The 26,833-nt window shown below is 32.6% G+C and overlaps 2 protein-coding genes across 2 annotated transcripts; both read right to left on the bottom strand.

The window, feature by feature from the left end:
• Window positions 1-13: 13 nt before the first annotated feature.
• Window positions 14-3,653, bottom strand: LOC118050979 (beta-glucosidase 44). The gene is made up of 11 exons (XM_035061470.2): window positions 3,326-3,653; window positions 3,080-3,138; window positions 2,678-2,753; window positions 2,521-2,592; window positions 2,324-2,411; window positions 1,996-2,248; window positions 1,777-1,892; window positions 1,013-1,230; window positions 666-697; window positions 483-585; window positions 14-365 (listed from the first exon to the last, which is right to left on the bottom strand). Exons 1-11 carry the CDS (start codon window positions 3,573-3,575, stop codon window positions 88-90), a joined length of 1,545 nt encoding a protein of 514 aa, XP_034917361.1. The 5' UTR covers window positions 3,576-3,653; the 3' UTR covers window positions 14-87.
• A 6,291-nt stretch (window positions 3,654-9,944) lies between these two features.
• Window positions 9,945-14,982, bottom strand: LOC118050977 (actin-interacting protein 1-2). Its single transcript, XM_035061468.2, has 6 exons — window positions 14,565-14,982; window positions 14,288-14,449; window positions 13,984-14,170; window positions 13,002-13,424; window positions 11,731-12,138; window positions 9,945-10,620 (listed from the first exon to the last, which is right to left on the bottom strand). Exons 1-6 carry the CDS (start codon window positions 14,954-14,956, stop codon window positions 10,363-10,365), a joined length of 1,830 nt encoding a protein of 609 aa, XP_034917359.1. The 5' UTR covers window positions 14,957-14,982; the 3' UTR covers window positions 9,945-10,362.
• Between the last annotated feature and the right edge of the window lie 11,851 nt (window positions 14,983-26,833).

Here is a 26,833-nt window from a genome sequence, read left to right as displayed (position 1 = left end):
AAAAAGGAGCCCGAAAACGAAGATCTCAATAGCTTTATTGCAAGAACATTGTTTTCCAGACAACTAAATCAAAGAAAGCCTGCCAGCTTAATGTTGGTTCCGCTCCAGGAGATGCTTGAACCAATTGGCAGACATTTTTGGGTACCTCTTAAGGTTGGAGTAATCAACATACACAATTCCAAACCTTGAAGTGTAGCCTAATCTCCATTCAAAGTTGTCAAGTAATGACCAAGCAAAGTACCCAACCAAATTGGCTCCATCATCAGCTGCTTTCTTCAGTTGAGACAAATAGGCCTTGTAGTAGCCAATTCTAGTGGTGTCTTGCAATGCTTTGGAACGTGTGAGATTGCCAGGATCATCCATCCCTGCATAAGATTTTTTTTTTTTTTTTTAAATTCTCATATTAACAGGGTCAAACAAGCCCATAAAAAGTTACAACTTGGCTTAAATAAGAAATCATGACGTAAAGTAGCAGCTCATACCATTTTCAGACAGTATCATTGTAGGGTTTCCATAGCGCTCTTTGATGTACATCACAGCCTTGTACATACCCCATGGTACATTATAAAGCCAATAAGAATTTGCCTGCAAATGTCCAATTACTCGTATGAAATAAAACCAAACCCATAGCTCATGCATTGTCAACGTGTGTGGGAAGAACTTACTCTTGGACCAATTTCCACTCCCTTCTTCTTATCTGCAACATTCATAAGACACTGCACTTTAGTGACCGAAGGTAAGCCTGTTTGTTTTTGTCTTTCAAAAGTGTTTTTAAAAAAAATTAATTTTTTTTTATTTTTTTATTAACTTCAAATTAATATGTTTTTAGTATTTTCAAATCATTTTAATGTGCTGCTATCAAAAAATAATTTTTAAAAAATAAAAAAATATTATTAATATGTATTTTAACACAAAAAATTATTTAAAAATCAACCATAACCACACTTAAAACACGCTCTGAACTTCTACGTTCCACTTAATTAAGAGAGAAAGGAGGGCAAGAGTTTCTTACAAGCAAATCCAGCATTCCAGTCTTGCTGGTAGCCCAAGTTCTTTGGTTTGGACTGATGTGGATCATACATGTAGTAAGTGGTATAATGGTTGATTCCCACAAAATCCATTGAGCCCTTCACCATCTTGACTTCTTCTTCTGTAAACTTGGGTAGCCTACTCCCGACAATATTTTGCATTGTTTTCGGATATTCACCATATACAATAGGATGAATAAACCTGCACGAAGCCAAAACCAGCGTGACATGATTTTTTTTAAGCTATCAAGGTGTCTGAATTATATCATAAGGTTTGTTGACTTTACCATATGAATGTGTAATGCAACTGGAATGCCCTTGAAAGTATCTTATTCCCCTTACTTTTGTGGAAAAACATGTATCCCAAGTCTCAACCATACTTTCATATTCATTTCTAGGTACATTCTTTAGATATACTTTCACCAACAATCTAAGTGCTTTAAATAAATTTCAGATAGCCCATGATCGATGACAGTAAGATGCAAGTTCTTCAAAATGTGTCAGCTAAATGCATCAAATTTTACGCCATTTTCAAAGATGCATGCAGCATGCTGCTGTGGTTTTCAAATTTTAGCTCATCAACTACATTTTGGTGATAATTTATCTCCATGGTCAAAAGCATTGACCAAGAAGGTCAACCTTAGTCACCTCGGGAAAGTATATGTGATCCTCAATTACCCCGCACCGATCACTGAAATGAAAGAAAGAGGGATTATTTCTTGCATTACTAAGAGTAATGAATTTTTACCATCCAACATGAAAATCTCTTGCTCTTTGAGCTGCTAAGTTGTCAGCTTTTGATCTGGTAAGAGGTTCGTAATAAACAAAATCCAAGAGAATTCCAATCCTTCCCTTTTGTTTTTCCTGCAATGTAAAAAAAAAGAAAAAGGGAAAAGCTATAGCATATTGTTCCATCGAATAAATGAATTCCATCCCATTCAAAATAAAAGAACAAATGCTAAATTACTTGATACTTTTCGCGATATCTCTGAACAGCAGCTGCGTGAGACAAAATCAAATGATGAGCAACAATATAAGGCTCTGTTGCAGAATTGCCGACTGTGCAATTCCCAAATGCTTTGGAACACCTTCCAGGAGCAAAGAAGCCATTATCATATCCAAGTGCAGCCACCACTCTAGGTTCATTGAATGTCATCCAATTCTTTACTCGATCTCCAAAGGTCTTAAAACAGAAGTCTGCATAATCGGCAAAGTCTTTCCTGCAGAGCCCGAAGCATTTATCTAATTTCAATCTATTAAAGGGAATCATTAGTTCTTAGTGACTATATACTTACACTACTTGGTTACTCAACAATCCATTATACTTCTTCTCAAGTGCTAGGGGAAGATCATAGTGATACAGATTCGCATATGGAGTAATGCCTACAAAATATTCATGGACATTAATTATATCCCTATATCTTGATAAACGTGAAAGCAATTAGTTGGAAATCAACATACATCTCATTTAAAATTTCATAGAAAAGCATACCTCTTTCGATCATGTAGTCGATCAACCTGTTATAGTATGCAACTCCGTTCCAATTCACTTTTCCAGCTCCATCTGCATCAAAGAAGTCAAAGAAATCCAACGATACAAACTCACAAACAAATTTGAATTTAATAGAAACTGCAGATGAAACAATTACCAGGGAAAATCCTGGACCATGAAATCGAGAACCGGTATGCATCGAAGTTCAACTTTTTCATGATATCTACATCTTCCTGCAACATCAATGGAAGAGTTTAGATCTAGCATGTGTCCTGAATGGGAGAAACTTGATAGAAATCAGATACAACCAAGAATGGACATTTAATGCCATCAGAACTCCACAATTTAAAATCTGCAGAAATGAAAGTTACACTAGTTATAATAACGTAATAGTAATGTTGAGTAACAGTATGCTAGATGTTCATATTTTTGGGGCATTCTCCTCATTCTTAGCAATGTAGTGACCCAAAATGCTGAAATTAAAATCAAAATGAAAGCTCAATCACGGGGATTTCCTTAATAGTAAGAAAGGTCAGGGACGGACAGGAGCAGGACCTACCTTGTAGCGGTGATACTGGTCCACTGACACTTCCCCTGTAGCATTATTGGCAACGATCCCTGCTCCCAAAAATTAACATTTCATTTCATATTATTACCAAAACAAAATAATCTAAGGCCTCAATATTAAGCTTTTAACTTCTATCACTAGCTGTTGCCTTAAGCCAACAAAAACATCATTGTCATTAAAGAAAAAACTCAGTTTTTTTAATGAAGCAACCAAACACCATAACATATTAATTATTACCAGGAATTTTGACAAAGGCATCCCAAATGCTAGGCCCACGACCATCCTTGTCAGCCATGCCTTCAACTTGATAAGCAGAAGTAGCAGTTCCAAAGACAAACCCCTTAGGGAAGCCCTGTCTCAGCCCTCCGGCTGTTCCGAAACTAATGGTCTCTGGCTGCTTTGAAGGTCCATTGAGTTCTGCTGCATGGCAGATACAGTGAGTAACACTGAGAAATAATACCAAGAATGGCAATGTCTTTGCTCTCATCTTGAAGACTGAGAGAAGACACAGAGAAAGAGTGGTAAGTGAGCAGTTAGAGAATACAGAAAGTGAGGGGGGGAGTTTAGAAATTTATAGAAAATGAAAATAGCGGAAAAAAAATGCATTAAATCTTTACAGGATATCTAATAAAATAAAGAGAAATTATTCGATGTGTCGACGCCTCATGCATCCTATCCCGTGGATGCGTTGGAGTTGGAGATTATTTTCTTGTCTTGTTGCTTACCTAATCTAGAATCAGATCTTATTTTTATAAAATAAGGTATAATTATATATATATATATATATATAAATATAATATAATATAAAGTCTTCTCTTTTATCTTTCATTGGAAATTTCAATTATCTTATGTTGGCTCATGCTAATTTCCTTTTTTATTTTGGTTATATGCTCTTGCAATAACGTGTTATTTAATTAATAGAATGTCCACACCTGTGTTGAATAATACTAGCTATATTGAGAAACTATTTGGGAGTCCACCTAATTACAAATTTCTTAAAATTATTGGTTGTATTGTATATTTTATTCTAAGACCATATAATACTCATAAGTTTGCTTATAGAAGTGGACATTATATTCTGGATTATGAACCTATGGAGTTTAATAAAAATTTTATTTAATTATATGATAATAAAATATAAATATCAATTCAAAATCAATTAAATATTGAATGATTAAATTAAAAAAATAATAAAAAACCCAACAAAAATCCAATTTGAAAAATAAAATTAAAAAAATAGATAAGGTGTGTGGCCTAACACACTTGGGGCCATAAAAAAGCCTGGGTGTTTAGGCCCGAGACAATCCCATACACCTAAGATATATATATTATTTTTTTAATCCTTTTTAAGATCTTCCCCTTGTTTTTTTTTTTTTTAAATAAGATGACATGCTGTTTGGTGGGTTACACAACTAGATTCTAGTTATTATTATAGTGACCAAGAATGTTTTTTGGGATTTTTAACCGATTTTTACATGAAACACTATAAAAACCTCTTCAAATCATCTAATAACTCTAAAACACCCTAAAATTTCAAAAAAAAAAAAAAAAAATCAAACGAATAAAAAATCTTTCAATTGAGCTCAATATCTATTTTTATGGATATTTAAAAAAAAAAAAAAACCACCACCATTAAATTGTTCATGTCAAATAAAATCTGTTGACACAAAAAAAATGAGTCTTTTAGTTGAAATTGTGTTTAAACAACTTCTCTTCCCTCTCAAATTCAAATATTAAAAAATAAACAAAATAAATTTTTATACTAAAATAAAAATTATCAATAATATGGGAGCAGGTCTTTTTGTTTTCTCCTTATTTAACATTTCAATCATTTTTTTTTTTAATTAGGTGTGTTTACAGTCATTTTAAGCCTACTTTTATCTAAATGGATCCACAAGAGGATTCATTAAAAAAAAAAAAAAAACTTAAATAAATTGTAGTTGCTTGACTGTTCATATATACTCCAAATCTTTAGTATGTATGTAATTAAATAATGCCTTGCAAATGATCTAAGAAGCTACATCGGTTATTTTTTTTTCCCATGCTTGTTACATGTCTTGGGGGTTTCTTTCTTCTTCTTCTTTTTTTAATTTTTTTTTTTTGTAATTATGGGTATATGAATTAACTTACATGTATCTCAATAAATTTTATAAAATTTTAAAATTAATGATCAAATAAATATCCAGATCATAACATTTACATATATTGATTATTTTTCATGCATACAAAAAGTCGAATTTTAGGATAGTGTTTGGGGCTGCGTTTCTACCTGTGTTTTGCAAAATTTTGAATTTTTTTTTTTTGTTAAAATTGAGTGCGGTTTGTATTTTTTGAATCGTTTTGATGTGCTGATGTCAAAAATAATTTTTAAAAAAAAAAAAAATATTAACATGTATTTTAGTATGAAAAACTATTTAAAAAGCAACTACTATAACAAACACTTAATGAGAGGACGATCCTTTAAGAAGCAAAATTATCCCTATTTTGAATAAAAATAAAAAGCAAATACAAAACCAATGTATGAAAGTTTGTCGTTCTGAAAGATATCATTAGGATCGGTCTTTTAACGGCAGAGATCACCCTTTTCAAGGAAGACGGATCCTTATTCCGTCATCCCTAGACCTCCCCTACACATGCCTTATGCCTATGCTTGGAAGGGACAAAGAAGGAGACGAAAAGGAATCTTAAAAACTGTCCAAAGAAACCTAAAATTGGCATTTTTGTTTTTTGTTTTTTGTTTCTTCTGTAGCTTCTATGGTGCTTAGCTTAGTTTCATAGTTAGAAAACATTGAAAGTCGAGTTGTACCTTTCAAGCGAAGAGATCCCTCTTCCCTAGCCTGAAAACATTAAATCAATAAAAAATATTATTATAAAATTAAATTTTAATTTTTAAAATATTTTTTACTTGAAAATATATTTGAATAATATTTTATTTATTTTTTTTAAATTTATTTTTAATATTAAACACATCATAATAGTTTAAACACATAAAAAAATAATTTGAATCAAAGAAAAAAAACCAAGGTTGATAGGAAAAAAATTTTAAAGTTAAAAAAATCAAAGAATTCTGTTAATTTTAGTAGTTTCTTTTATTTGTTGATAGGAAAAAAAAATTTGAAGTTAAAAAAATTTGATAGAAAAAACAATATTAGGAGGATGAAATCGAAAAACAAACTAATTCTATAAAACTATTTTAAATAAAAATAAATAAAAATTAAAAAAAATATGGATCAAATTAAACATATTAAAAAATCTATTGGAGTGAAATTGAAAAAAAATAATAATATTAGGATCAAATTTGAAAAAAAAAAAAAACAAAATGAATTAAAAAAAATCCAAAATAAGTAAATAAAAAATACTTTTTAATTAAAAAATAATTTAGGATTTTGAAAAAAAAAAATAACAAAATCATATAATGGGATTTTTTCGTTTTCTTTTTCTGTATTTGTTTTGGTTTTTTATGTCTTTATGGGTTTTTTTTTGCTTCTTTCTTAGTTTTTTTTTTTCTTTTAATTTTTTTATTTAATTTAATTTGTTAATTGATTTTTTAATTTTTTTCATTTAGTTTAGTTAATGTTATTTTAAACAAACCCAGTTAATTATGGGTTGACCGTCAATTTTTTTTTTTTATATTTAGTTATTAAACTTTCATGACGCGAATCTAAGATTTGACGGGTTATCCTGGTTTGAAAGGTTAACCCAGTTAATTCAATTTTCTTTTCTTTTTCTTCATTAATTTTTTTCTTCATGTGGTTTTTTTTTCTTTTTTTTTTTTTCTTTTTAGTTATCACACTTTTATGACATGACCTTGCAACCAGACTCTCATTCAAGTCTCTTGGGTCTGGTGTTACAACCAAACTCACTTAAACTTGAGTTATATAAGTTTAATATTATTATAAATATTACTCTTGGTCAAGCATTGCAGCTAGACCAAAGGCTCTTGAGTATATTTTTGCAGAAAGACATAACACTTTTAGATCTTAGTATTTTTTGATATTTTTTATGTAAGAAAAAAATAATAAAATTTTTTCTTCTTCTCCATTTTTTTTTTTTTTTGCTGTATTTTTTCTTCTGTCGCATTTTTTTTTTTTTTAGTTTTTCCACTGTAGCAGCTTTGTTTTTTTTTTTTCGCTTTTGTTTCTGTACATGTATCACTTTTTTTTTCATTTTTGTTTTTTTTTTTTGTTTTTTTTTTTTTTTTTTTTTTCTTTGTGTTTTTTTCTTTTAATGAATTTTTTGTTTAATTTAGTTTGTTAATGTGAAAAAAAAAATTTAATTTAGTTATCATACTTTTATTACACGGATCTCGGTTTTTTTTTATATAAAGAACTTAGCTTTGTAGTTTTTTTTTTTAAAAAAAAAACACTATGGATTACTACAATGTTTCCATTACATGATTTTGGTTCGGCTACAGTGTTTCCCCCACATGTTTATTTTTTAAATTATCTTTGTTAAATTTATTTTTTTAATATTGAGTTGGTTGAGAATTTAGCTTTAGCTTTCCCCATGTTTTTCATTATAATTATTATTATATTGTATTATATTCTATGACTGTTTTTTCTTTGTTTTTCTTTTTATTTTTTTTAATGAATTTTTTTTGTTAATGTTAATTTTTTTTATTTAGTTATCATATTTTCATGATACGAATCTCGGGTTTGATGGGTTAACCTGATTTGACGAGTTATTTTTTTCATTTAGTTTAGTTTATTAAAGTTAATTTTCTTTCTATTTAATTATCAGACTTTCATGACACGTATCCCGGGCTTGACGGGTTAACTTGGTTTGATGGGTTAACCCGGTTAATTCTGGGTAAACCCGTTATTTTTTTTTTCTATTTAGTTATTAAACTTTCATGACGCAAATCCCAGGTTTCACGAGATAACCTGGTTTAAAGGGTTAACCCAATTAATTCAATTTCTTTTTCTTTTTCTTCATTAGTTTTTTTCCTTTTTGTTGATTTTTTTTGTTGATTTTTTAATTAATCTATTTAATTATCACACTTTTATGACACGACCTTATAGCCAGACCCACATCCAATATTCTTGGGTCCGGTGTTACAGTAAAACTTACTTAAACTTGGGTCATGCAAGTTTAATTTTATTATTAATATTATAAATCTTACTCTTAGATCAGGCGTTGCAGGCAAACCCAAGATTCTTGGGTATATCTTTGCAGAAAAACCCAAAATTTTTAAATTTTTATTTTTATTAATATTTTTTTATAAAAAAATGGCGCGGGTATCAAAGCTAGTAACACCAACGTTTTGAAGACGGTGTGTGGACAAGGACATTCCACATGTTTTTAATACAAAAAGACGCTAAATATCTGATAGCATTTATTTTATTTTAGCATTTATTGTTTGTCTGTGATGCGGGCACGTGAAGCAGCCTAGAAGTGTTGGATATAATTTGCTTTATAGCCATGATTTTTGGCTTGTCGGAAAAAAAGGAGAGACCACAAGAAAGCCTGGTTGATTTAAAATAATAAAAGGATATAATAAAAAAACCCCACCTTTTGCAAAGGCAAACACTGTGATATTTATGGAAGGCTGGACCAAAGTATGAATAAATTTGCTTTCTCACCACACCTATATCAACGGCTTTTGTTGCCATCTGGTATTTTATATATATATAGCCAAGCACCCATGAGCTTCAAATTAATTCGACAAGTTCATAACAATTATTTAGTTCATGTCGCTTACCGATTGTTAAAAATTATTCAATTCTTCTAGTGGGTCGATCAACTTCAAATTATCGACAAGTTTATAGAAAGTTAGCTTGTGAACTGGTTAATTTAATCAAACTTGATTCTTAATTAAATTCAAGTGACCAATGATTTAGCTTGGAATGTTGATTTAACCAAACTTAAATCAAATAATATATGTATAGTATAATATAATAATATAATTCTAATAATTGATGAATATTAGTGTGTTTTTTTCGTATTAATAATATAAATAATATCTTGAGAGACCTCACCTAATAACTTATTAAGCTATTAGACTAAGATGATTCTTTAACATGGTATAAAAACCTTAATAATTAAATAGTTATAAATTCAAAACTCACAATTCCTATTTATTTGATAAAAATTAAGTAAAAAATAGTTTGAATTTGTACAAGTTTCAAGTCTAAAAAAATTTTACTTAAAAAAATATATTAAAAAATAATATAAATTATACTTTGCATCTTAAGTTATTAAATTAAGATAATTTTTTAGTATTTCATAGATGTACACGTGGAGGCCCTGAATGTTTGGTCAAGACATGTAACAATATGGCTAGTAGGCCATAGACTTGAAGATCAAGAGCAAGTTGAAGTTCAAGAGCTGGCCTGTCTTACAATCAAAGCTTATCCACTCATTCAGGTCCAACATATCCTTTTGAGCAGTCAAGCCGTCTATATTGATATTCGTGAAGGGGCCAGCGACAACAACAAGTGCAGAAATTATTGTTGAAAATTCATAAAGTTGAGGCAAGCTCTGTTTCATCTGCATTTTCTCGTGTATATGTCTGTGAAATCCAGTTTAAGTTTCAGGGAGCCTTGAGGTTGACAAGAAATTTACCCAATCTGTTACGTGCCATTTTAGAGGCAGTCTAGTTTGATATTTCAGTAGCTGAATGGTTAAGCCTGGGCTATGAACAAGGGCTAGCCATATAGAGCCCTTGGTCTCCCTCGGCTGCTGCACACTTCTACTTGTATAATCTGTCTATTGGACCTGGAACCACGTTTATTATTGTTGTTTCTTATGAGCATCTCTGGCATTTCGGTGATGGTGAACATAAACAACAGATGATGTAAAAACGGGATAAAATCACTTCAGTCACACAAGAAGCAGAAAATAAAGAGAGAGAGCATAATCCAAAAAACGAAACCAACATGACATTCACTTTGTCGCACAAGTGCATAGAAAAGGGGAGGGGGGGGGGATTTTGAAGAAAAAGATCACCTAGACAACCAAAAACCATCATCTTCTCCACCCCAAAAGCAAATTAATTCTCAGAATCCCAGCTGCGTTACAGCCTTTGTTTTTTAAAATACGTCCAGCCCTTCAAAGAAACACTTTTGAATCACGAGGAAGGCCTCATAAGACCACAAAAAGCAGCTTATCCCAGCCTCAGCAAATCCCAAGAGAGAAAACCAGCACTGTTTTAGCTAGGAGAAAGAGCCTTAATCTAGTTACACCTTTTCAAAAATCCAAAATAATCCAGCATGGTCACCAAGTTTCAAAAATTTTGACCTGAATATATTCATGGTGACCTCCATTTATTCATATCACTGTGCATTTACCTTCCAAACACGAACACAGGCATCCTCACCAGAGCTTACCACACTACGATCATCAGTAAATGCTAATCCATAAACTCCACCCAAGTGAGCTCCCTTGATGGTCATCCGACTAGATGCTGGCTTGTCGATTTCATATATGATTATACAGGTGTCAAGCGATCCAGTAGCAACCATGCTGCTATCAGGAGACCAAGCAAGGCAGTTTATGCGGGCAGTGTGGTACAACATGTTTTTAAGCTTCACCTGCGCAAAAATATGCAAGTAAAAAATAAGGCTCCACAGTTCAGTGAAGTAAAGAAAAGAAGGAAACATGGTTCATTTTGACATAAACTTTTCATATTATCTTTAATTTAAGACAACAAAAAAAATAAAAATAAAGCACGGACAATTAAAAAAACAAAACAAAGCGAATTGACAATCAGGCCTAAGGGTGCCTGAGGCATGTAACACAAACTGGTAAATCCCAAATCAAGGAGCAGCATCAGACTGCAATATACCAGTCAACCTGTGCCTGCTTATATGGAAAGCAATCCTTCCACCAACCCCATCCATTGCCACTTGCAAACTAAAAGAACAACGTATTACATAGAAAGGCAATCCTTCCACCAACCCCATCCATTGCCCCTTGCAAACTAAAAGAACAATGTATAACATAGAAAGATTTAGGCAATGTAAAGGTTGATGCTCAACTGTAAGAACAGTAGTTATTTCTGCATTTCACCTACAGTTCAGCCTCACTTGCCCCTTGCATGCATACTAAGCAAAACATAATCCAAAAATGAGTGACGGCTTATCTAAGCTGATTTTTTAGCAACCTCAAGAGTGATAGCTGGGCATAAAACAAAACATTCTTCTGGCCTATGCCAGATGTAAGACCAGTAACTATGGAAGTCTCTGTTTCAAAAACCGAGGTTAAGGACAATGATATGCTAGTAGGAAAGTAAAATTCACAGAACCAAAAACCATAATGACAGGAGCTATGTTATTCATGATTCTATATTTAATGAACTGGCCAAATCCCCCAATCAAACTCGTTATCTATTGCAAGTGCTTCATTTGATTTGGTGGCTTCTCCAAATCATGCAATTCAATAAAACTCCCATCGACAGAGATGTGACAGCCAAATTTGCTTTGCTCTGTGACAATTAGAAAGCAAAATAACAGAAAACTTTCAATGCCTCGCTATCATGTAGATATGTACTTAGTGTAGCTCACTTGCATAAAGAGCACAGACCTGGCACAAGTTTGCACATCTGCAACTTCAACCAACAATAACTAAGTGCTATGCATAAACAGCTGTACAGAGAGGAGTATAGCATCAACTTTTTGGATCTAAATAAGCAATCAAAGTACCTCTCTGGAAGCACGATCCCAAACTACAGCTTCCCTATTTAAATCACCAGAAGCAAACATTGAAACATCTGGAGAGTAGCGGATGACACTGACAGCTCCACGATGTTTTTCAAGGACTGCATCTTCTGTGAGTGTATCACCCGTGACAGAATATATGTGCAATTTTCCATCCTGCCCACCTATGATTGCTTCACTTCCATCAGGTGAAATTGCAGATGCTGTCACAGCAAAGTCAAGATTGATGGTTGACACTACTTTTGTACCACGAATCATGACAACACCTGAATCAATTGCAACCAAAGCAAGCTCAGGGCAGAGAAGGGCAAGACTTATATCCTTTGGTTGGCTGCGGACATCAATGGAATCTGCATCTCCACATTGATCACCAAGAAAACGAACTCTCCATAACTGAAAAATAGAAAGAATAGCAGAAAGAAAGAATTAGAGGTGAAAAGGGGCACAGATTTCTTTCCTCAAAGGAAAAGAAATGCACCAAAACTTGTGTAGAAATCATAATTAGTTCATAATTTACCCAAATCCTGTTTAATTAACAGACATTGAGAAGAAATTAAAGAAAACAATGAAACTTATTTTGATAGAATTCAGGGCTTCGTAAAGCTTTCAGTTGGGAATGAAAAGCTCTCCTTTTTCTTTCTTCGTTTCAACTTGTTTTTGTTTTAGGCTACTAAAAATTAGAAATCAAAGCAGGACAAATCATTTTCATATTTAGACAACTTGTAGAGGCACCAAAATGGCACAGATAGTTTTTAAGGATGCTTGAAGAGGCATGCTAAAAATACAATTCAGGGGATAGGAATCACGTTTGCTTGCAATCAAAAGAGTATAACTATATACACATGTCAGGGAGAAATTCTCCATTCAATACTGATTATTTGATACATGTGGTCAACATAAAGAAAGCTACAACACTTATAGTCCTTCTAACAATCGTATGACTATTCAAATAAAAGAAAAACTTCCTCTCACAACCAGTAAGTTAGAAGCAGGAGAACCTACTACAATCCCTATAGCATGTTTCATATGTCATCTATTGATCCTGATGAGCAGGAACTCATTCACCTCCTCAAATTCATAGTAGATAAAAATAGAAAAGGAAAACAGCATACTCATTTAAGAATCAAAACAGCATACTCATTTAAGATCCTGATGAGCAGGAACTCATTCACCTCCTCAAATTCATAGTAGATAAAAATAGAAAAGGAAAACAGCATACTCATTTAAGAATCAAAACATGTAGCCAAGTTAATCACCTTATTATCAAAACCAGATGTGATGACTTCTTCTTCAGCAGCAGCTAAGCATTTAATTTGAGAATTCTCCTTCCTTCGCAATTTGCCGCTGTATCCAATGCCTTGAATCCATTTAACTATCAAACCATCATAGCTGCTGGACAGGATTGTCTTAGGGACATTTTGAAGCACAGATAAAGAGGTAACATTCTTCATATGACCAGATATTTGCAGTGCACTTTTACCAAGATCACTAGCTGAGAAAACGCTGATTGTGCCACCAAGAGAAACAGTGACAAGATGATCATTCTGCCAAAGGCAACTGACTAGCATATCATCCACTCCACCAGAGTCAGAAGAAGTCAAAGTTTTTGTCAACTTTCCACTACCATCATCACAGATCTCCCACACTTTTGCAGACTTGTCGGCAGATACTGTTAGCACCTGTAAAATAGTTTAACCACAATTTGGTTAATTATCAGGCACAAAAAGACTTGCTTTGACCAGGTGGAGAAAGAGCAGAAAATAAAGGAATGCAAATACAGAAATGGGGAAACAAAGTATCAACGGAAACGAAAACAAATCCACAATAAAAATAGAGCACTTTTTTTACAGTCCTCAAGCACATCAATAAAAAATAAATTACTTTTAACAAGTAAGAGAATAGCATGCAATCGTTCCTTAATTACGAAGTACTAGTGCCTGGCTGCAGATTCTGTTTCCATAAATGGTCAATGAAGAGGTAAGCAAAACACACCACAAAATTCATTTTAATCCTCAGTAGTGGCTTCACAAATTGAAAGAAACTAAAAACAAATGATGAGATAAAGTTGTAATTTCTACACCGATGCTTCTACTGCAATACCCTCATTTAATGTCTTCTTATAATTATATTATTAACTAAATTTTTTTGAAGTGTCACGTCAACAAGTATTGGTTTAGGCACCACAAAACAAGTGTGTTCACCACAAAAGCTTTCATTATAAGTTAATACCAGGCTTACCTGTTTACCATCAGGACTCCAACTAACAGCATAAATACTGCCCTTATGACCATCCTCAGATGACAACTCTCCGATCTTCTCTCCTGTCTTTCCGTCAAACAGTATGCCTTTCTTATCAGAACTTACACTGATAAACTTGCTACCATCTGGAGAAAACCGTATACAATTGACAAAATTGGAATGATCCCTGCATGTAACCTAAACTTTTCAACCAATGCACCCTCTTTATTTTGCTCTAACTCTAAGAACTTAAAATCAGAATTCAAACTCTCATAATTTCCTACAAAAATACACCATTACAAACCTGTGAGATGACTTGAATTTAAATGGTGGTCCTTCATAGAAATTAACCAAGAAATCCTCTCCACACGTGACAATTCGAAATGGCCTAGTTGGCTTAAACGCACAGCTCAAAACTCGCCGTGAATGCCCATCAAATTCCCCTACATTAGTCCCTGAATCCCACCTATAAAAACAAAAAATAACAACCATCAACATCAATCATTAAACCATAGAAACTCTGCTTGCTGACGTTTAGCCATACGTTTAAGAAGTAAAACAAAATTATTTTTTAGACTCACATAAAAGCGCGAACAAGAGATTTCCCTTTTCCATCCCCAGAGGCGACGATCCTCAACCCATCAGGGGACCACTGAAGATCATCGATCCGACCGGTGAGTACTTTAAATTCTTTTTTCAAGACATGATCATTGTATGCACCCCAGATCCTGACAGTCCCAGATACATCAGCGGAGGCGATCCACTCGCCATTGGGAGAGTATCGTGCGACGGTGGCTTGGTAAGCGTGCTCACCATAGACGGAGACGTCAAGCGGGTTGTCAAGGTTGAGGATGAGAATGGATCGGTTGTTAGTGTAAAGGATTTTATTGGTTTTTGGATGACCGGAAATTAGGATCCCTCTGCCTCGTTCGGTCGAGGGAACGCAAGCGTAGGTTTCTGCGAGCTCTGTCATTTTCTTTTCAGATTTGATTTGATGGAGATAGTGGAAATGGTGGGGATTTTGAACGTTTCTTGATTTTATATACTTGGGGACGTGTAGAGCACCCACCAATTCGGCATTTTGAACGTTTAATGAAGTGTTTAAAATAAAATTGTGAATTTTTTTAATAAAGTATTTTTATTAGATTTTGTCAAATAAATGCTGACACGACCATTAGACTAACAAGATAGCGCATTATAAGAAATGATTTTTTTTTATTTGATTTGATTTTTATTAAAAAAATAATTAAATTGATATATTTTTTTTAAAAAAATCAAAACCAAACTAAAACCGGTTCAAACTAAACGGTCTTGGTTTGGTTTGGTATGTTTAAGACAAAAACGGTTTAAACCGGTTTGACTCGGTTTTTTCTGTTTTGACTCGGTTTTTTTCAGTTTGTCTCAGTATTTTTTCAGTTTAGGTTTGGTTTAGTTTGGTTTAGTTTGGTTTTTTCAGTTTCAGACTTATAAACCAAAACCGAAACTGAACTGGTTGGTTTTTTTCAAAAATTTTTAATCAGTTTAATCGATTTTTTTTAAGGTTTGGTTTTTTTTGTTATTTTTTTCTGGCTTTTCTTAGTTTAATTGGTTTTTTTTCAGTTTTTTTACTCACCACTAATTATAGGTGCGGGGAAATTATTGTGAATTTGAACAATGTTGGCTCTATAAATGTTACTGTATTGTTTGGAGCGTTGTATTTATTTATTTTTTAGTTAAAAAAATATTATTTAAAGTATTATTTTTTCAGGCTCTACAGTAAAATCTAATGTTTTTGGTTTGGTTAGACAACTAAATCCAAGGATCTTGAATCTAGTTTTGATACTATATCCAATGCCTTTGGCTCAGCTTGAATAGCTTGATCCAATAGCATTTAGGTTTGGCATGATGCTAAACATAAGACTATTGAATCTTGCTTAGCTGCTATTTAAAGTTCTTGAATTTGATGCTCTATATATGTTATATTTGAAAAAATAATTGTTATTGGTTTGGTATGGAATGCAGACAAATATGCTAGTTGATATATAAGCCAAGAGTGCATGAATATTATATTTTATTTTTAATGGGTGTCTATACTTTTATTTGATTTCCACTTGTTTGATTTATGAAAAAGTGAAAGAAATCAATTCTATTTGATTTATTTTATTTATACATGTACCCTTTTATTTTTATTTTCTTTTAATATGAAACAAAACTGTTATTTAACTTGCTCCAAGATGGTTTTATATAAGGATTGTGAAATCTGCACGCTATTGAATTCTTCTTCTTCTAAAATACACACTTAAAAATAAAAAATAAAAAATAAAAATATATACACTTAAATAAAAAAATAAAATAAAAAATAAAACCATAGACACTCGATTAACAATAAAGTGTAATATTCACGTATACTTAGTGTGTATGTCAACATGATGACATGTCAATTTGATGACCAGCATGCTTTTGATAGAACCTAATAGAAATACTTGATCAGAAAACAAATTTCAAAGTTTGTATGTATAGCGAAAATAAAGTGAGGTACTCCCTAATAGAAAAATAATAATAATAAAAATTCATGCCAAAAATATTATAATTTGATTGGTTTTCTAAATTTTCTAAAAAATTTAATTGAATCTCTCTCACACACACATTCCTTTCTTAATATTATGATAAGTTTAGATAAAAAATTATTTGGAATGCTTTAACTACCCAATTGAGATTAAAAACAATAGGGATTTGATTAATTCAGATTTAGATTATAATTTGAAAGCTAATTTGAGGTTTCTAAAAAAAAATTGCAATGAGGCATATAAGTTATTAACTAGCCAATTTGCCCACATTCTATTGTAGGCTGAATAAAAAACATTTAACTCAAAAAAAAGAATGTATAAACAGTGTTAACACATTTGCTATCATCAAGGAAAAAAATTAATTATGAAAAAAAAAAATTGTACTGAGAACTATATACATCAATAAATATAAAAACAATTTAACATTAACTGAATATTAAGTTGAAAAATAAATGCAAATTAAGATATCTAATCTCTTGCAATATAAAGCTTTTCTATTTTTTGTTTATTTAATTATATGAAAATAAAGTTATTTTTATGTAAAATTATAATTTAAATTCCATTAAACTAATAGTTTTACAGTATAACTCCTCCTTTTTTATTAATATATATTAAAAATAGCTTTTCAATCTATGTTGTTTATTCAATAAAAATTTAGAATAAATAGAAAAAAGAACAATTTAAAATAATGATAAAAATAAATCTTTTTAATTAAAATTCTTTCATCTTATTTATGAGCTCCATTTTTGTTTGATAGTTTTACAAGAATAATTATTTTTAAGATAATAATTTATCAAAACCGTTCAAGCAAGTTTTAATAAAGAAAAATATTGGTTTTTGATAATTTTGACTAATAATAAAAAAAGAGAAAGATATATTGTCTGCAAGTGGATGTATGAAACTTTTTCGAATCTATTTTTTAATTAATAATACAGTAATAAAAAATTATTTATAGGTGTCATAACCCAATTCTGGGTTATTCCCCAAAAATAACTTTTTTTTTCAAAATAAAAATAAAAAAAAATAAAATAAAGACTGGCAATATGGAGAAAGTAGGCCGGGGAATCAAGCTGCAATTTTTGAAGGAAATTCAAGGCCTAATTGTACCCCATTATGCCCAAAAAAAAGGAGAAAACAATGCAAATTCAAGGTCAAATTAAATGATTATTGGATGAATTTGCATAAAAATTAAGTCCAAGGACATAATTAAATTTTTAATAGGTCAATTTGATTTAATCATGGGCCAAATTGAATTTTTAATTATGTTTAAGAATTAATTTGGGTCCAATTAGAGGATTTTAATTAAGTGCAAGGACTTAATTATACTTTAAATAGGTCAAATTAATTTTATTTTGGGTTTAATTAGTGAAAAATTAAGTCCAAGGACATAATTAAATTTTTAATAGGCCAATTTGATTTAATCATGTGCCAAATTGAATTTTTAATTATATTTAAGAATTAATTTGGGTCCAATTAAATGATTTAGTTAAGTGCAAGGACTTAATTATACTTTACATGGGTCAAATTAATTTTATTTGGGGCTTAATTGGTGAAAAATTAAGTTTGGGAGCCTAATTTAGGCTTAATTGAGAAGATTGGAATTTTAAGAGACCAAATTTAATTTTTACCAAGTTAATTGATTGAAATCAGGGGCAAAATTGCAAGAAAATTGAAGTTTTCGGGTCAATTAGGGGTTAAATTGACAAAATCTGGGACCAAGGACCAATTTGCAACAGACGGCAAACTATGGGGGTTCAATTGAAAAACAACCGGGGGCTAAATTGAAGAAATCATAAGTTTAATGGTCAATTAGGGGTTAAATTGAAAAAATCCGAGACCAAGGACCATATTGAAAAAGACGCGTAACTTCGGGGTTCCAATTGAAGTTCATCATGAGCTTAATTGCATTAAATCAAAAGTTTAGGGTTAATTAGGGGTTCAATTGAAATCAATTGAAAGCTGAAGGACTAAATTGAAATTCAGTTAATTCAAACCCAAAACGACGCCGTTTTACATTTAAAAAAAAAAAAAAGAGAAGCGATCGTCTTCCCCATTTACCCGAAAGAAACAGCGTGGGAGCCAACTTTGCAGGTGCATTTAATGCCTTACACGAAACCGATCCCCTGCTGTTCCTCTACAACCCATGTGAACGATTCAGAATGAATGACAACACGGCGTCGCTGGCGACAGCGTGAAGAGGTCAACTCAGGCAGCCTTTACCTGCAGATTTGACAACTCAGGGAGGCTACTTTGAACCAACGGTTGGGATCCTTCACAAGGTAATCAAGGGCTCAAATATCGCCTATAAATAGAGGCGGAGTTGATGGCCTAAGAGAGGAGAAATTCGGGTCCAAATATCGCAAAAAACCAACCTCCCCCTGTTTCCATTTTTCTTATTTCCCCGTCAGCCTTCTGCAACTCACTCCACCCCTTCCACAGCTGCCTTCTCCGGCTACAATGCCAACAAACCCAACTTATACACCACCACGAACACCATCTCTTCCATAGGAAGCCAACTAGCCACCAACCAGCCACCGCTACCCTCTCTTTTTTTCTCCTTCCAACGCTTCTCTCTCCTCTGCAAACTTCATTTTCCTGCATAGTAGTAACTCCGGCAGCCAAGCTCTCCATCAACGTCGCCCCAGCCTCTCGTCATCCACCTAGACAGCGGCTGCTCCTCCCACGCCAGGCAACTCCTCCTCCCTGTGTCGCCTCCTTCTTCTTCGTCGAGGCCCTGCATGTAGAATTCATTTCTGCATGCAGCGGCATAATAATTAAGTTTTCCCTTGGCCGGGCCAGTTTTGGTCCAGCCCAAATGGCTGGGCTGGTCTGGTCTGGCCTGGCCCGGCCCCCAATTTTTTTTTTTAATCCAAAATTTTTTAAAAATCATAAAAAAATTTGTGATTTTCTCAAATATTTTTTTTATCCATTTTGCATAATATCGGGTTGTATATTTACATTGTAAATACGAATCCGGTATTAAAATACCCGGTTTTTCTCCAAAATTTTTCAAAAAAACACAAAAAAAAAATACAAAAACATTTTCATAAAGAAAAAAATATATTTCATTTCATACGGCTAAATCCTAAAATTTTTCTAAGCATATTTTTTGTAAAAACAAAAAAAACAAAAATTGCATCTTTTTCATTTTTTTTTTAAAATGGATATCGTAACCAGTTTATGATTATCCATTAGGATTTGACCAAAATGTCAAAAGCATTTTCCAATCTTTTTTAGGGTCTAGATGTAGACTTTAATATTCGTGGGGTGTAAAATTACACGATAAAGTACACTCTCAAGTATTAAAGATACAAGATGTAAATAAATGTGATGATGCTAAAATTCAGACTTTAGAACGGTTAGGATTTAACCCAATAAGGTAGATACTTTCTCATGAAGAGAGATCTACCTTGAGCCTTAGAAAGACCAACAAAAAGCAATCAAACAACAATGCAGCTTATCTTAGGTAGGGTGCACTGGGGGTGATGCGTCTTCCCCTTGCACAACCAGTCCCTTACTCAGACTCTCGCAGACCATAGGTTCCTAATGACCATAATACTAGGTGGCAACTCCTAAAAATTAATCATAATTTTATGATTAAATCCAAAAAACCCTTCCCAACACACAACACACACCTCACATCAGGAGGCACGGCAAGGAGCCTCCGCCGTTGCGACACCCCGCGTCGTAGGAAAGACAACAAATAAAATTATGATGGAAAAATATATTTTGTTTTTTATTTTGTCATGATCATATTTTCTAATTCATGTATGTTTTTCATTGTTTTGACCAAATTTTTTTTTATAAGAAGAATAATTAATTAAATAAAAAGTAACAATAATGCAAAAACATATCTTAAAAATTATAATTATTTCAACTTTGTTTTCGTGACCACAAACTTAAATAAAGTTTGCATAGCACTTAAAAATTATTGAAATGATTGCTACCACTTAAAAAAAAAATGCTATAATTTTATTTGAAAATAAATATTAAATTGAATGGTATCTAATTGAAATAATATCTTAAATATAATTTTAATTATTTTTTATTAAACTTTAGAAAAATAATCCTGAATGGCTATATAAAAAAATATTTGCTAATATTATAATTTTATTTAAAAAATTCAAAATGAATATATTAAATTAAATAATTTGCTAAATATAATTTTAATTATTTTTATCAAAACAATTAAATAAACTTTAAGAAAAAAATTAATAAAAAGCATTTATAAAAAGAGCCCAGGTGGCCCTGCTCTTCGAATCGTAGATATAAAATCCGGCCTGCCAGACGGGTTAATCCTAGACCTGGTCGACTTAGGGCCTTGGTTGCATTTTAAATGGTCTAAACTCAGATTTGCAATTAGCATCGTAAACTTAGGTGCCTTGCCGTAACCCAAGTAAGACCCGACTTTTTTTTTTTCTTATATTTTTTTATAAACCCAAAAAATATAAAGTTAATTTGTGAATACTTGGCATTACATATTTTTTTATTGCTTACATCCGTATGAAATGTTAACTTTTCCATGAGATATATATAGTCTCTATTCACACACACACACACACACACACATATTCCCACACACATATATATATATATTCCTTAGCCTTTTCATATGAGATAACTATATATAGCCTAGCCTTTTTATATGAGATAACTATATATAGCCTACATCTACATCAAATGTTTCTTAAATTTTTCATGTGAGATATTAAAACCTTAAATGTTTTTTTTTTTTTTTAAATTTTCCCGAGTTGACCAAGGTCAATCCGTGGGCCAGGTTTAATAACTATGCTTGGCACAAAATAGAGAAGGTCAAACTCACGCATCTGACCTTTAATTTGTTAAATTAAGTAGACAAAGTGCCGCCATCCTATTTGTTTTTCAAAAAACAAAGTAGATGACAATTTGTTTGTGGTTATAGATGATGCGTCATCTATTGGTTGAACTTCAGCTATACCGGGTGGTTGAAAAATTGAGACTCGACTTTTGAGACCCCAAAACCTCATATTAATCCTTTTTTCCACCTGAAAACACCTCAGATATACCTTAGAGACCCTAATAAACCCATTTATAGTCTTAAATAAACCTTTAATAGGTAAAAAAAAATAAAAATAAAATAGCCTAAATAAGATGATAAGATGAATGACCAAGACCATCTCAACAAAACTCTTTTCATCAAATGAAACTCGTTGATACCAAGATTATTTTTTCGTTGTCAAAAAATGGCTAACATACAACTTTATCTCTCCTACACCATTTTCCTAGGAATTTCTCTTTTCTCTCTCAAGCTCAAGGACTAAACATGAACAAAATGAAGTTCTGGATCAACTGTAAAATTAGGTTGTAAAGGTTGGCTAGGTCCGCCTCTTTAGGTCATCTTTGCAGCTGGTTTAATGCTTCCAAGGAACAACGTTTTTTCTTAGGTTCGGGTGCTATGGCAGATCACGAGGGTGACTTGTTTTTTTTTTTTTTTTTTTCTTGTATGGTGAAGGTATGAGAGAGAAGGAAGACTTGAAGGTGGCATCAGAGCTACCGTTTTTGTTGCTATCGAGTGGAGGTTGAAGATAGTAGACAATGGGCTTCAAAATGGCATCCTCTCTCTCTCTCTCTCTCTATGTGTGTGTGTGTGTGTGTGTTTTGTTTTTTCAAATTAACAAAAGAATGATGTTTCATAAAAAAAAGGCGTTGTTTTGGTGCTTTGGGTTTAAATATTTTTTTTCAATTTCATCCATCAATTTTTTAATTTATTCAATTAAGTCCTCAATTCAATTTTAATTCTAAGAATCAGTTTAATGTCAACCCTGCCAAGTTTTAAAATGATGCCCTGTGTTTATATGTTTAGTGCCTTTTTTTAACTTGGTTCTTGGTTTTGGGTATTGTTATTACTTATTTTTGGACCTCACATAGTGTGTACCCCTTTTGAACCCAGTGCAAGAGTGTAGCTCATGTTTGCTAGAAAATTGACAAAAATGAAGGAGAAAGAAATATTTTTTGAATCTTGTTTGAGCTATTTTCTGCCCCTTGTATCCTTCCTCTTTGCTGCCAAAATCATTAGGTTTCTTAGACTGACTAGGGGTCTTTATAGTGCTAAATTCGTTCCTTCGTTATCTTGTTTTTAAGGTTGGATAAATCTCTCTGAATTTGCACAAAAAAAAAAGAAAATTCTACTGTTGTCGCAATTTTTTGTTCCATCTTAGGCTTTGATTCTGACTTGGTTTTGTACGATATCTAACCATCCTACCTATATTCTGTCACTCATGATATATTGAAGAATTGACCTACACCTTTATTGGGTCATAGGGGTCATTATTTTTATGGCAGACTCTTAGTTATATTTGGATGCTCGACATTGTCAGATTATGAAACCCTTTTTGACCAACCAGATTGCTGCCAGATTATGTTCTCTAAAATGAATTTATCTCACTTTTAATCCTCATGAAAGTTATAGACCTATACATGTAGATGAATTTGGGTTTTTGAATCGTCTAATTTCGATACTAGAAGCTCAAGATATTCTCATATGAATATCTAGCATGAAAGCAGAGAATCCTGTCGTGAGAAGGATCCTGACCTGAGTTTGTCAGTCTGATTCGAGGGACCTGATTTAATGTTTCAAGAATTTATTGGGTTAATTAAAGACCAATTTTAAACTTTGGAAAGTAATTGGTTTCATTAAAGGAATTTAAAAAATAGGGACTGAATCAAAAAATGTCATAATAATGTCTGGCTTAATATTAAGGAAGCAATATATCAAGAAGATAATTACTGAATCGTATATAATTACTGTAATATAAAATACCATAGATATATGATTTGATTCGTGCTGGTTATGAAAAAATCACTGCAAGATAAAATACCATATACATAGGATTTGTTGGTGCTAGTTATAAAAGATAATTTCTACAATAATTATTGCAATATTTCCTTGAATAACATGTGTAGAGATTTTCTATATAAGTGAACCTCCAGCCATATGTAAAAAGGAGCGATTATTTTTTCAGAGCAAAAGAGAGGAAAAAAAAAAACCTAAATCTAAACCCTCTTTAAAGGAGCCAGGACCCCCTCCATTTAAGAAAGGGGCAAAGCCAAAAACCCCTTGAGAGAAGCCTCTTTTCTCCCTTCAGTCGCAGACTCTCCCCTCCCTTTCTCTACACAGAAGTCACCTCTCATTTCCCTTTTCCAGCAGCCATTTCAGTTCCTTTCTTCTCCCTCTCCCCGCTAGTACCGATTCCATCTTCTTTGGCCAAAACTAGAGAAACAAAGTCTCACCGAGAGCCCCTGTAAACACCAGCCCTTCCCTTTCTTATCGTGAGCATGCATCAGCCATAGCAACAGTAACCATCTTCTTAGTAGAGACAAGACGGATGCGAATAAGAGGAAGGACGAACAAAAAAACGAAGGGGAGAACAGAGAGAAAGAGGAGAGGGAGGAAGACATAAAATACAGAGGGAGGAACACGGGAAGCATGAGAAAGAAACCAAAGAAACAAACGGATGAAGAAGAACACAAAAGAAAAATCCTCAGAGAGAACAAAACACATATATATAGAAATAAATAAACCAAAAACATATATATGAAAAACCAGAGAGAACGAACACGAGAGCAAGATAGGGACGAGCAGAAGGAAAGAACATAAATAGACAAAAAAATAGAGAGACCAACCAGCACGCCTTCACCATCACCTTCATCCCTTCATTTTTGTCCCCAGTTTCTTCTCCTCCAGCGGTGCAACTTTTTCTTCCATAGGCACGATGAGCTCTAGAAAGCAATAACATCACCTCCTCCTTCTGCACCAACGTTGTTCACATTAGTAGACTATCGGTGCAATTTCTTCTTTGCCAGCACAACAATCTCTTCATTGGCGCTTCTTAACATCCTAGACGTCTTGCACTAACTAGAACTGTTGGGGAATATGAGACGTGAGCGGCAACCAGTCGTGTCCTTCTTCGCCTTTAGCCGCTGCCTCGCAAGTAAGTCTTTCTTTCCTTGTCTTTACCGAATTAATTACCTTGCCACTGTAGCATGTATATGCATGCAACTATGGTTGAACTTGTTACTGTTTTGGGCCAGTAATCGGGTTGTCTTTAATTGCGATTAACTGTGATGCTTGTGTTTTTTGATAAAAAAAAATATAAAAAATGTTTTTGTGTGTTGCATACACCTCAACATGTTTTGAATGTGTGTGTGTGTTTGTGTGTGTATAAACAAATATTTGAAGTTTTGAAAATGTGTTTTCGCATGGATTTCTTAAACATAACAAAAAATTATTTTTTTACATTTTGGATTTTACAACATGTTTGTAAAACTCTAAAGGGTATTGGCTAATATTTCAAAAAATATAAAAATCTTATCTTTTGGAGAATTCATCTATTATTCACCGTTAATGTTTGGATAAAGAAATCCCAAAGGGATGAATATCCAAAATGTTATTGGGAATAATTTGTTATTATTTGCTGTTAATATTTGGATAAAGAAACCCTAAGTGGTAAATATCCAAATTAATTTTCTAGGAATAATAAGTCATGACACATCATTGAAAGAAACCTTGATTATAATCGAGGACATTTCAATTTTTTTACTCTATAGTTTACGAGCAGTGAGAGTATAGAACACCAAGGCAAAAATAGGCTTTTAAAGCACCCTAGATTTCTAAATTTTTGTCCCTCCTCCTTGCGATTTACGAGTTGCAAACTCTTGAAACACTAAGGGAAAAATGAGCTTTTAAAGCACATGGAATCTTCTTGGATTTCTATCTTAATAAATTTAGTTTGAATAAAACCTAGAAAAACTAATGGGATTAGAAAACATCAACACCATAGCAATTATAAAGCAAACTAAACACCAAGCAGCTTACCTTAGGTAGGGCATACTAAGGGTGCTAATACCTTCCTTTTACGCAATCAGTCCCTTACCTTAGAATCTCTGAAAGAACAGTTAGGGTTCCTAGTGACCAAAATACTAGGTGGCGACTCCCTTTATCCACAAAAAACAACCCCGAACAATTGAGGGTTGCTGCTCCGCCGCGAGGGTGCGACAAGTATTTTTATTGAATTAGGTTCCTGAATTCGTGTGCCTTGTGCAAAAAAGTTATTAGTTCTGAATTTCTTCAATTTTACCTTTAATTGACCCTCAAAATTTGATTTTCTTGTAATTTTATCCATGATTTCACTCAATTGAGTTTAGAAAATTTAATTTGATCCTTTTAAATTCTAATATTCTCAATTAAGCCCAAATTAGGCTTCCAAACTTAAGTTTGGATCGATTAAGTCCCTAATAAAATTAATTTGACCCATTAAAAGTTCGACTAAGTCCTTGCACTTAGTTAATTATTTTAATTTGACCCAAATTAATTCTTAAATATAATCAAACCTTTAAATGGACCCATGATTAAATCAAAATGTTCTATTAAAAGTCTAATTAAGTCCTTACAGTTAATTTTTATGCAAATTCATCCAATAATCATTTAATGTGACCTTATTTTTGCATTGTATTTCAAACTTGGGTATAAGTGGGGTCCTGATTTTTGTCAAAAATATCAGTTTGGTTGCTCCATGCATTTGAAAGCCTTTTCAGCTTGCTCTTGCTAAATTGCCATTATTTGTTTATGTTTTGAATTTTAAAATAAAAATATAATTTTGAGGGAAATTTGAAAATGAGGTTATGAAATCAGGTATCATAAAAAATAAATACTAAAGGGCATATCAAAACCTAAAAAAAAAATGTCAATGAAAAGTTATGGAAAAGGCAGAGCATAAAGAGTGCCCTATTAGCTTGTGGTCATGAGTGAGAATTTTTTTGAAAAAGTATCAATGAAAATTGAGTATCAAGGAGCGTTCATCGAAAAAAAGGTTAGGCATTATGATGGATAACCTATTGAAAACATCACAGGAACGTCCAAAAGTGATCCCAAGTCTTTTGAACTGTCGCACGTCAGAAAATCCACGCGGCATCGGCTGACAATTTTTTTTCATTATGCGTTTGCTTTCATTGGTTCGCTGGAGTCGCCACCTAGTAATTTATTGAAGGCTACTAGGAAATCGGATGTACTGGTCTTGTCAGAGATTCGCGGGTAAGGAATTGGTTATGGTTAGGGAAGGTATTAGCACCTCTAACGCACCCTACCTGAGGTAAGCTGCTTCGTAACTTTGATGTGTTAAAGAAGTTTTAAAATTTTGTTTTTTCATCGGATATTAGAAATATAACTTACGTATAAGTTAATAATTTTGGACCGTGAGCCAATCAAAATATTAAATTCTTCTTTTTCCTTTGCGATTTTATCATAAAATATATATATAAAAAAATAA

Source organism: Populus alba, chromosome 15, assembly GCF_005239225.2.
Source record: "Populus alba chromosome 15, ASM523922v2, whole genome shotgun sequence".
Taxonomy (NCBI): Eukaryota; Viridiplantae; Streptophyta; class Magnoliopsida; order Malpighiales; family Salicaceae; genus Populus; species Populus alba.
This window is presented reverse-complemented; position numbering and strand designations above follow the sequence as displayed.